The sequence below is a fragment of the Salvelinus alpinus genome, chromosome 13 (assembly GCF_045679555.1).
Source record: "Salvelinus alpinus chromosome 13, SLU_Salpinus.1, whole genome shotgun sequence".
NCBI lineage: Eukaryota > Metazoa > Chordata > Actinopteri > Salmoniformes > Salmonidae > Salvelinus > Salvelinus alpinus.
In genome coordinates, this window is record NC_092098.1 from 52,714,960 (window position 1) to 52,727,644 (window position 12,685).

General features: G+C 42.4%; 1 protein-coding gene across 4 annotated transcripts in view; it reads left to right on the forward strand.

The window, feature by feature from the left end:
- The first annotated feature begins 682 nt into the window (after positions 1 to 682).
- The window catches only part of LOC139537917 (globoside alpha-1,3-N-acetylgalactosaminyltransferase 1-like), a 36,157-nt gene continuing 24,154 nt past the window's right edge, over positions 683 to 12,685 (forward strand). For 2 of the 4 annotated variants that reach the window (XM_071339810.1, XM_071339809.1), the window contains exon 1: positions 692 to 1,233. Coding sequence is in view for 2 of the 4 variants with exons in the window: in XM_071339808.1 (XP_071195909.1) it covers positions 1,149 to 1,233 (85 nt within the window). In the remaining 2 variants the exon portion in view is untranslated. Of the gene's footprint in view, positions 1,234 to 6,413; positions 6,611 to 12,685 lie in introns of those variants that run through there. The other 2 variants (XM_071339808.1, XM_071339807.1) reach the window with 2 other exon arrangements.

The window sequence follows — 12,685 nt, forward strand, 5'->3', positions numbered from 1 at the left end:
ACCGCTGAACCGAAGCTGGCATCGAGACCGCTTAACCGAAGCTGGCATCGAGACCGCTTAACCGAAGCTGGCATCGAGACCGCTTAACTGAAGCTGGCATCGAGACCGCTTAACTGAAGCTGGCATCGAGACCGCTTAACCGAAGCTGGCATCGAGACCGCTTAACTGAAGCTGGCATCGAGACCGCTTACCCGAAGCTGGCATCGAGAATGCTTACCCGAAGCTGGCATCGAGACCGCTGAACTGAAGCAGGCATCGAAACCGCTTAACCGAAGCTGGCATCGAGACCACTTAACCGAAGCTGGCATCGAGACCGCTTAACTGAAGCTGGCATCGAGACCACTGAACCGAAGCTGGCATCGAGACCGCTTAACTGAAGCTGGCATCGAGACCGCTTAACCGAAGCTGGCATCGAGACCGCTTAACTGAAGCTGGCATCGAGACCGCTGAACCGAAGCTGGCATCGAGACCGCTTAACAGAAGCTGGCATCGAGACCGCTTAACTGAAGCTGGCATCGAGACCGCTGAACTGGAGCTGGCATCGAGACCCCTTTGTCCTAAAAATGCTTTCCAGTTTCACTGACTCACCCAATGACGCGCAGCTCACTCGCTTGTGATGGCTGATGCGCCAAAAGCCTAACAAGGAACTTGTTCCCGACCGAAGGCTGTTCCTTGTTGTTGGGATACAATTCACAGCTACGCTATTTAAAAAAAAGCCTTATCGTGGTGTAGTAGGCTATTCTGAATTATTTCTGAACAGACAGCAGTAATTATATAACTTTGGCAAATGTATTTACATTTATCAGTGGTGATGCAGTTCCTTCAGAACCCTTCGCGCGATTATATAAGGAAATAAATGACGAAGTGCAACGCTGGAGAGATGAGAGTTGCAGGCTGATGTCTATCAGAGCAGAGAGATGAGAGTTGCAGGCTGATGTCTATCAGAGCAGAGAGATGAGAGTTGCAGGCTGATGGCTATCAGAGCAGAGAGAGGGAGAGAGATCATAGAAAAAGTGAATCTCATGTTTGTTATGTGAGAGATATTGGCGCGCTTGGTCTCACACATAAGTTACAATGTTGCGCAAACCAAATAGGCTCCGGAACAAAACAGTCCAAAACGGAGAGGATCCGGCTCAAATTAAGCACTGATGACGAGACTTCAGATGGTGGTGGTGGGGAGATTTTTAGTCGTCGGCAACTGTTGCTGTACCACAGCAAGTGAGCGAATGAGGGGTAAGTTGAAATAGATTTACATTTTAAGATGCATTGTTATAAAGAGAAGAAATGGATTATTGCAAAGAGTGCTAATGAACGAGTAATCGCTGCGTTGTTTGAATTTGGTCAGTAACCGAAAAGTTGCTGGATCGAATCCTCGAGCGCACAAAGTAAACATCTGTCGTCCTGCCCCACTGTTCACAATTTCCGTTTTATGGCATTTGTGTCATGTATTAAAGTCTCACCTTGGTTAAATGACCACATTTGGTTTTGTTTAAAAAGTGAATTTATGAAAGGCTGAACGTCAACGGAAGGCCTGCAAACGTCAATTATTCTATGATGAGAAATCACAACGTTGCGGACTACGCCTCTACCTTGATCTCAGAAAACGGCCACAACTTGAACAGTCTGTTTTAAAACAATTGATCGTGTTGTTTTTGCCCCTCCAATAGTGATATTATTGATCCTCAGATCTATTTGAACAGTTTTCACGATTCTTTACAGAAAATATAGACATATTGAATCCCAGATTGACAGTAGCCAACCCACACCAGTATTTCTGGTCAGGGGACACTTCAGGCAACTATTCCGAGATGTCCACTGCTTCCTTTTGCACGTTTGAGTCTCTCCTTGATAGTGTAGCTCACCATGAAGACCTCCTCCTGCCCCTTAGATGTGGTCCCTACTAGACTACTCAGAGGTTATGCCTACTGTTGGCCCCAACATTGTGTCTATTGTTAAAATCTCCCTGACCTCTGGTTCCTTTCCAGCCTATTTTAAAACTGCTCTGCTCCAACATCTTCTTAAAAAGCATAGACCCCCTACTCACTGAATAATTGACAGACCAAACTCTAAACTTCCTTTATTTTATCCAATAGTTCAGAAAAAAGTTGTTTTCGAACAATTGGTGCCTTTTTTGTTGTTGTTGTTGCTTATTTTTTTTAAATCGTCGGGCTTCCACTCACTTCACAGCACACAAACTGCTTCATTAAAAGTCAGTAATGACTGCTAATGCCTTGGAATGCTCTATCCTAGTTCTCTAACCTAGTTCTCTATCCTAGTTCTCTATCCTAGTTCTCTATCCTAGTTCTCTATCCTAGTTTTCTATCCTAGTTTTCTATCCTAGTTTTCTATCCTAGTTCTCTATCCTAGTTCTCTATCCTAGTTCTCTATCCTAGTTCTCTATCCTAGTTCTCTATCCTAGTTTTCTATCCTAGTTCTCTATCCTAGTTCTCTATCCTAGTTCTCTATCCTAGTTCTCTATCCTAGTTCTCTATCCTAGTTCTCTATCCTAGTTCTCTATCCTAGTTTTCTATCCTAGTTTCTATCCTAGTTCTCTATCCTGGTTTTCTATCCTAGTTCTCTATCCTAGTTCTCTATCCTAGTTTTCTATCCTAGTTTTCTATCCTAGTTCTCTATCCTAGTTCTCTATCCTAGTTCTCTATCCTGGTTTTTTATCCTAGTTCTCTATCCTAGTTCTCTATCCTAGTTTTCTATCCTAGTTTTCTATCCTAGTTCTCTATCCTAGTTCTCTATCCTAGTTCTTTTGGATTTCAGTGGTGTGTTTTGATACTATTTATCATAACATTCTTGTCGACTGGCTGGAGAGGTGGGTGGGAATCTCTGGCATTGCCATCGATTGGTTCAGGTCATGTTTATGTGGCAGACGATTCTCACTGAGCATGGGCGGATCAGTATCGTCCCCAGCACCTATTTTGGGCACCATAATTTTTTCCCTGTGTATGTTTCCCCTTGGTGACATCATCCTCAATCATGATTCCGTTTCACTGCTATGCGGATGACAAGCAGCTTTATTTACCAATCAGACCCCATGATCAAGCTAATTAAATCACATTTTATTGGTCACATACGCATGGTTAGCAGATGTTAATGTGAGTGCAGCGAAATGCCTTTGCTTCTAGTTCTGACAGTGCAGTAATATCTAACAAGTAATCTAACAATTGCACAACACCTACCTTATACATGTTTTTGTTTTATTATTTCACTGCCGTACTGTGTTGGATCTTGTATAGCCATCTTGTCTCAAGAGGACCACAATGGAAATAAGTCCCAGACTTTATTGTGTGTTATCCTTGATGATTTTATTCATGTGCATGTATGGCTTTTAAGTTTTATGTGTGCTTGTTTTTTTAAATGGTCGAATTAATAAACTAAACTAATAAACTAAACTAATACACACAAATCTAAGTAAAGGAATGGAATAAGAATATGTACATATAAGTATGCAGATGAGTAATGACAGAGCGGCCTAGGCAAGATGCAGTAGATGGTATAAAATACACTATATACATATGAGATGAGTAATGTAAGATATGTAAACATTATTAAAGTGACTAGTGATCCATTTATTAAAGTGGCCAATGATTTCAAGTCTGTATGTAGGCAGCAACCTCTCTGTGTTAGTGATGGCTGTTTAACAGTCTGATGGTCTTGAGATAGAAGCTGATTTTCAGTCTCTCGGTCCCTGCTTTGATGCACCTGTACTGACCTCGCCTTCTGGATGGTACAGGTGTGAACAGGCAGTGGCTCGGGTGGTTGATGTCCTTGATGATCTTTTTGGCCTTCCTGTGACATTGGGTGGTGTAGGTGTCCTGGAGGGCAGGTAGTTTGCACCCGGTGATGCGTTGTGCAGATCGCACCACCCTCTGGAGAGCCTTGCGATTGAGGAAGGTACAGTTGCTGTACCAGGCGGTGATACAGCCCGACAGGATGCTCTCAATTGTGCATCTGTAAAGGTTTGTGAGGGTTTTAGGTGACAAGCCACATTTCTTCAGCCTCCTCTGTGATGTATACGCCGAGGAACTTTCCACCTTCTCCACTGCTGTCCCGTCAATGTGGATAGGGGGATGCTCCTGTTTCCTGGAGTCCACGATCATCTCCTTTGTTTTGTTGACGTTGAGTGAGAGGTTGTTTTCCTGACACCACACTCCGAGGGCCCTCACCTCTTCCCTGTAGGCCGTCTCGTTGTTGTTGGTAATCAAGTCTACCACTGTAGTGTCGTCTGCAAACTTGATGATTGAGTTGGAGGCATTCATGGCCACGCAGTCGTGGGTGAACAGGGAGTACAGGAGAGGGCTGAGCACGCACCCTTGTGGGGCCCCTGTGTTGAGGATCAGCGAAGTGGAGATGTTTCCTACCTTCACCACCTGGGGTCGGCCCGTCAAAGTCCAGGACCCAATTTAGCTACAAGTGTCTTGCTGACATCAGCCTACCACCCTGCATCCCAATGCTGGCTGGCCTCTGAAGCTAAGCAGGGTTGGTCCTGGATGGGATACCAGATGATGCTGGAAGTGGTGTTGGAGGCACTCTTTCCTCTGGTATAGAAAAAATATCCCGATGCCCCAGGGCAGTGACATTTCCTTGTGTAGGGTGCCATCTTTCGAATGGGACGTTGAACTGGTGTCCTGACTCTCTGTGGTCACTAAAGATCCCAATTGAACTGGTGTCCTGACTCTCTGTGGTCACTAAAGATCCCAATTGCACTTATTGTTAGAATAGGGGTGTTAACCGCGTGTCCTGGCAACAAACAAAAAAAATCATGGCCACCGAATCATCCCCAGCTTCCAATTGGCTCATTCATCCCCCTTCCTCTCCCCTGTAACTATTCCCCAGGTGGTTGCTGTACATTCAAATGTGTTCTGAGTCACCTGGTAAAATAAGGGTTAAATAAACATCAAATATTGGATGTGTGACAACTTCGTCATTGATAAGAAATCAGAGGTTGTTTGTCCACCACCATGCAAGAGCCCAGGTTGAAATAACTTTGGTCCTTTGTCCACCAATGTAAAGCCTACGGCCAGAAACGTCTTCTTTGACCCTGACCTCAATGTCGAGCTGTAAAGAAGGTTGTCCAGGCCTGCTTTTATCCTCAAAGAAATATAGCTCAGGTCAAGTATTTTATTTAATTCACTGATTCACTGAGTGCCTTTGGAAATGTTTCAGACCCCTTGACTTTTTTCCCACATTTTGTTACAGAATTCTTCAGCAAACTAAACACAATACCCCATAATGACAAAGCGAAAAGTTTTTGAATTTTTTGCAAATTTAATACAGATTAAAAAAAAAAGAAAAAAAAGAAAAACCTTTATTTACATACAGTTGAAGTCGGATGTTTACATACACTAAGTAGACTGTGCCTTTAAACAGCTTGGACAATTCCAGAAAAGACGTCATGGCTTTAGAAGCTTCATGCTAATTATAAATACATTTGATTGAGTTCAGTAGAGAATCTCTATGGATAATGATTTTTAGCCCTGGGCTAGGTTTAGTCTGTGTCTGGGAAACTGGCTCTCGAGTGGTATAACTGTATCAGTACACCCTTAGCACTTATCTTTCTATCTAGAACCAAAAAGGGTTCTTCGTACGTGCTTCTACACCTGCATTGCTTGCTGTTTGGGGTTTTAGGCTGGGTTTCTGTACAGCACTTCGAGATATTAGCTGATGTACGAAGGGCTATATAAAATAAACTTGATTTGATTTGATTCAGCTGTCCCCATAGGAGAACCCTTTTGAAGAAACCCTTTTGGTTCCATGTAGAACCATTTCTGCAGAGAGTTCTACATGGAACCCAAAAGAGTGTAACCTGGGGAACAAAAAAGGGTTCACCTGTGTAGACTTTTGGAACACTTTAGAGGACAGAGTAGAGTGTAGAGGACAGAGTAGAGTGTAGAGGACAGAGTAGAGTGTAGAGGACAGAGTAGAGTGTAGAGGACAGAGTAGAGTGTAGAGGACAGAGTAGAGTGTAGAGGACAGAGTAGAGTGTAGAGGACAGAGTAGAGTGTAGAGGACAGAGTAGAGTGTAGAGGACAGAGTAGAGTGTAGAGGACAGAGTAGAGTGTAGAGGACAGAGTAGAGTGTAGAGGACAGAGTTCGGGAGTGCAGTTCACACAGACAGACACCAGGGGGAGACATTGTCCTGCTCTATTGGACGGAACACTGCAGGCTTTTGTTCCGGTCCAGCACTAACACACTTGATGCTAACATAACTAATTAAATTATCAGACAGACATTGGTTAGTTGAGGGGGGCTGGAACAAAAACCTAGTTAATAGAAGAAATAGGCTACGTACTGATATTCTACCCTTTTCAGAAGTGTACACTCATACACTCCCTCGGACTGGTGTGAGGAATATGGGGGAGGGTCTGTTTAGAAGTTAGTATGGGACTAGGGTGGAACCTCCCTCCAGCCATGCTTGTACCAATCCAATACTTTATGCCTGCTTGAGTAGAGTGAACAAGTGCATACTTCTGGAGAGAGGAAAGCTCGATGGAACATTTATTTGTACAGTGACGGGTATAGACCGTTACTGTAGATTATACTGTACATTCAACTGGGACCAGGTGATTTTCAGGAACATCAGTCAAAATGCCTAGAAGTGAGTACAATTGAAAAAGCAAGTCACTTAAAAGAAATAAGTACTTAGATGTCATTGGGTCTACATGTAGATATAAAAAGTGATGTGATTTAGTAGATAAGATGGTTAAGACTTGTGTAATGAGTTGGCGTTTTTTGTGTTTTTAAAATCTTTTTCATTTAATTGTATTTTGAAGAAGCGAACTCCCGTCGCGAACGCGCATGATTTAATTCCCCTTCTAAATGGCTTGGCGCGTTCATGTTTCCCCCCCCTATATGTAGTATTTAATTTCTACAAAATGTATATCTTGTTGTTGTTTAAACTCGTTCGCAAATATCGTCAGTATTTACTGTGAGCAAGGCTAATCAGGTGTCGAGGAAATGTTTGGTCCAGTCGTAATATGGTGCAATATGTGCCCTCTTGATTTAAAGGTTACCTAAGTTGGTTTCAACACTCTGAGATTAGGAAAAACTTTTGAAATATTTTCATTTTTTTTGTAATTACTGTTTGGTCCACAAGGAATCACAAAGAAATACACAGTGTGACACAATAAGGCGAATGTCAACTATGATGTAATGTTGCGTTTTTGAATGGCTTTATCACGCTATCGGCTCGGGGGCAGGAACATTTGTCATGAAAGTCTGGTTTGAGGCACGTTGTCACACTGATTTCGGGGGCATGTTGTCATGTGAAACCTATTGAAGCCTCTGTATATCCATCACATGGGACAGAAGGCTCACATTTTAACTAATGTGAAAACACTCATTTACACACACATACACATTTATGAATTAATGGCTAACATGTTCTTAAAGGCCGGTATATCCTTTATTTTCATCAGTATGTTGTTTTACTACATTTATTTATTTTTATTTAACCTCAGTTAAATAAAAAAAAGTCAGTTAAGAACAAATTCTTATTTACAATGACTGCCTACCAAAAGGCAAAAGACCTCCTGCGGGACGGAGTTGAGGTTAATTATTATTAAAAAATAATAATAACATACACGTAGGCTACACACACACACACACACACACACACACACACACACACACACACACACACACACACACACACACACACACACACACACACACAGCTTTTTAAATGATGAATGTTTTGTCAAACCAAAGTTTGTATTCTAATATGTTCTAATAAAGACCCGATGACGTTGTATAAGGATGTTACACAATCAAGTGCAATTTATCTCCAATAAGCATTGACATTTAGATATACTTACAATCTGCTTTAAATATATATATATATATAGTTGTCATGATAAATGTAAGCGAAACGTGTGACAACATGCCCTTTGTCTCCCCTACTGATGACAGATCAGCTCCTAGAGAGATATTACCGACTATGGCTGCAAGTATTTAGGCGGCCTGTTCTAATGCTTACCCCCCCCCCCCTCTCCCCCCGTTTCCTCCTCCTGCCTTCTCCCCGTTTCCTCCTCCCCCCCCGTCCCCCCCCCCGTTTCCTCCTCCTGCCTTCTCCCCGTTTCCTCCTCCCCCCCGCTCCCCCCCCCCCCCCGTTTCCTCCTCCTGCCTTCTCCCCGTTTCCTCTTCCTCCCTTCCCCATGGGCTAGGTCTGTCTTCTGTGCGTGACTCTGGCGGCCCATTCCGTGCCCTCTGCCCTCTGAACCTCCTCGCTTTCAGAGGATGTAGCTGGAGAACTGTGCACCACTCAGGAGCCATGACCAGTATGACCAATGTATATTGTCCTGCTAATAACAGGGTTAATAATATATCTGTGAGAATATCAAATGGGCGTTTTAATAATAATAATAATAATAATAATAATAATCGCTTTATAAAAAAATTAAAAATAAATAATATTTTGGAGATAAAATGAAGCGAGGGGGGAAAAAAGTCCATTCTTGAACATGGGGTGAGACATTGTTACTAATTTGTAAATAAAGCCGGTTTGTTATTTTTGGGTCTCCCAGTCCAGTCCGGCACGGGTATTGAACCAGCATCTGGGAAAACACAGCTTGCAGTGTCTTAGACCGTTGCACCACTCAGGCGCTGAATAACGTGACCGGTCGGGAGTGTCAGTAAGAGCAAAATAAAATAATAAAAACCGTTTTAGTAAGTAATACTGAAGTCATGCACAATTATCAGTTTCTATTTAGGTTTACGCCGCCCATTCATTGTCAGTTAGACACACAGTAGGACCCAAAAGCATAATCAGTGCTCTAACTCCCCCTTGTGGTGGTCTGGAGCAATGAAGTGGTGACGCAGGGCACCGTACTAAACCACAAATTACCTCGAAGTCCCGCAGCATAATCACAAAACTTTTTGTGGAGCAACCACTGTACCACTGTTGTGTCATCGGGCACACTTAATGATGGTGTTGGAGTCACGCTTGGCCATGCAGTACAGTAGGGGACTGAGCAAGCTCTCCTGAGGTGCCCCCGTGTTGAGGATCAGTGTGGCAGATGTGTTGTTACCTACCCTCACCACCTAGGGGCGGCCCATCAGGAAGTACAGGATCCAGTTGCAGAGGGAGGTGTTTAGTCCCAGGGTCCTTAGTGATGAGCTTTGAGGGCACTATGGTGTTGAACGCTGAGCTGTAGTCAATGAACAACATTCTCATGTAGGTGTTCCTTTTGTCCAGGTGGGAAAGGGCAGTGTGGAGTGCGATTGAGATTGCATCATCTGTTGGGGTAGTATGCAAATTGGAGTGGGTCTAGGGCAAGTGTGCCAAGACTTTAGTTACATTTTATACATAAATACTTTTCCACCTTCTTCCTAATGCGGTCTACCCCCCCCCCCCCCCCCCTGCCAATATTTCATGTATCCTTATTGATTGCATGATTTGCACTGCATGCTGTCAGCTAGCTTAGCATGGTCTGGGTTGTAGCTACTGATCGCTAGCCTCAAGCAGGTGTCCAGGTGATCCTCTGTTAGAGTGGACTGGTATTTTGACTTGATGATCTTCATGTCTGAAACTTGCAAAGGTAGGTAGATCCCCCCCCCCAAAAAAATGCTGTCAACTTTTCTCACGTTTTGGATATTTCTCCTCCACGACAAGGTTCAAAAAGTGTTCCCCTGATGAGGTCACTTTTGCCAGAGTCAAAGTTTAACTCTTGACGGGCTGATGTCTCCATGTGAAACAATGATGGGCAATAAACCCATTGACGCGGCCAGTAATGGCTGGTGCTCCATCTGTAGTTATGGACACACGTTTGTAAATGGGTAACTGAGTGCTATTATTAATAAAGTAATTGAATGCCACAAAAAATGTCCTCCCCTCGAGTTTTTCCTTTCAACAATATGATTGTGAGCAGTTCCTCTTTGGCAGTCATATCATCAAACACCATTCTGATGAAAATTGCACAACTGAGATCAAATCAGATGTTATTGGTCACAGACACATGGTTAGCAGATGTTATTGGTCACATACACATGGTTAGCAGATGTTATTGGTCACATACACATGGTTAGCAGATGTTAATGCGAGTGTAGCGAAATGCTTGTGCTTCTAGTTCCGACAATGCAGTAATATCCAACGAGTAATCTAACCTAACAATTTCACAACAATTACCTTATACACACACACAAGTGTAAAGGAATGAATAAGAATATGTACATTAAAAAAAATATATGAATGAGTGATGGTATAGAACAGCTGAGATGTCGATCACGTCTGTCGACTCGTCAAATTGAAGTGAAAAGAACACGCGCTCATTTGTCCTCATCCATCATTTTATGCCGTGTAACAGTATTTCTGGATAGCTGAACATCTTTAATAGCGGAAATGATTTCTGATTTATTTTTGAAATCATCAAACAATTATTCTGCTCCCCCTATAAAGGCCTCTTACAATTTCTCTGGAACGGTTTCTTGTGCTTTGCTAGGAATGATGTTGAGCTGGGCCTTGTAAAGGTCTGATTGTTGGGCAGCTAGTTGAGACTTCAACTCTTTTTTTACTTTTCACTTACGTAGTTCACTTTTAGCTGGAAAGTCACTTCCATATTTCTTGTGAACAGTTTTGAAATGTGCAGTTGTGCAGTTGCAAACCGTAGTCTGGCTTATTTATGGCGGTTTTGGAGCAGTGGCTTCTTCCTTGCTGAGCAGCCTTTCAGGTTATGTCGTAATATGACTCGGTTCAGTGTGGATATCGATACTTTTGTACCCGTTTCCTCCAGCATCTTCACAAGGTCCTTTTGCTGTTGTTTTGGGAATTACTTTTCACACTTTTCTCTCCAAAGTACGTTCATCTCTAGGAGACAGAATGCGTATCCTTCTTGAGCAGTTTGACGGCTGTCTGGTCCCATGGTGTTTATACTTGCATACTATAGTTTGTACATATGAACGTGGTACCGTCAGGCGTTTGGAAATTGCTCCCAAGGATGAACCAGACTTGTGGAGGTCTACATTTCTTTTCTGAGGTCTTGGCTGATTTCTTTTGATTTTCCCATGATGTCAAGCAAAGAGGCACATAGTTTGAAGGTAGGCCTTGAAATACATCCACAGGTACACCTCCAATTGACTCATGATGTCAATTAGCCTATCAGAAGCTTCTAAAGCCATCACATCATTTTCTGGAGTTTTCCAAGCTGTTTCATGGCACAGTCAACTTAGTGTATGTAAACTTCTCACCCACTGGAATTGTGATACTGTGAATTATAAGTGAAATAATCTGTCTGTAAACAGATAGCGATGTCATGCACAAAGTAGATGTCCTAACCGACTTGCCAAAACTATAGTTTGTTAACAAGAACTTTGTGGAGTGGTTGTAAAAACGGGTTTTAATGACTCCAACCTAAGTATATGTAAACTTCCGACTTCAACTGTATATAATTCTGTTTAAGAAATAAGGCAAAATTAGCAGATCTGTATCATGAATACAGTCACAGGTAAATGGCATTGTTTGGCCGGACTCGATAGTACTTTTAAATGCTTTTATAAAACTGTTACTAACATATTAAAAATAACAATGAATTACATATTTTCATTAAAATGTTATTTTGATAAGTAAATTCATACAATGTCATTCTTCCATCATTAGTCCGGACTCTAAAAATCAAGTTGTTAGTTCTTTTGGTCATGTTGCTACAGACAGACCCAGTCGTTAATATCATTTTGCATAGTTTCTGGTCGTCTGTTTTTAAATAAAATGGTTACTATGCAGGCTGGTTAACGTTCTTGTCACTTACTAGCTAACTTCAGTTAACTCAAGTCAGACATTGAACCTGGAATGACTAACTGCACTTTGTGTTTGTTAGAGCTTTTTTTTTCTATTGGCATTTACTTGGATATTTCCATGATAATGACAATGAAGTGTGTTTTTTTTGCCTGGCTCAGACAAAAGTTGCCTAGGCACCATTCACTCTACGTATGGTACAGAGATCAAAATTCAAAACTGAAACACTTTTTCTGAGGTTGAACACAGCGAAGCTCCCACACAGTATACCAAACATTAGGAACACCTTCCTAATATTGAGTTGCACCCCCCCCCCCCCCCCTTTTTGCCCTCAGAACATCCTCAGTTCGTTGGGGCAAGGACTCTACAAGAGTGGGGGGGGGGGACAAGGTCGAATCAGGATGACATCAGAGATCTTCAGGTCGTAGCTCTAGAAAGAGGCCCAAGTTCCCGACTTGGAATTCTGAGTTGGATGACCGTTCAAAACGTATTTTCCCTTCTGAGCTCGTTTTTTCCCCGAATTTCCAGTTTTGAACTCGCAGAAGTATAGATTTCCCAGATGTTTTGATCGCTGCAGAAGTCATGCTGGATTGACAGCATGGCCAATGTATTCATCCTTTTCTGGTCCATGGTGTTGCATGTAAATGGGAAAAGAGACCCTTAAACCCAGACTTGGACCACACACCCTCTCCACTGAATAGTAGGATAGTGATTGTTTTGAAATGCTTGCAGTTAGTCACTGATTCCTTTACAAACCAGTCATTGTTGAATTTGCAATTTCCAACGTATTGTGTAATGTTTATGCCCAATGGCCCGATGAGCACCGATACGTTTTTATCTATAGTTTCTCTTCATATGACAAAGGTTGAAAAGGATTTGTCAGTAAATTGTTGAATTTATTCATGACGATGACTGCTTGTCCTAGCTTGCTAGCTAAGATTTTGA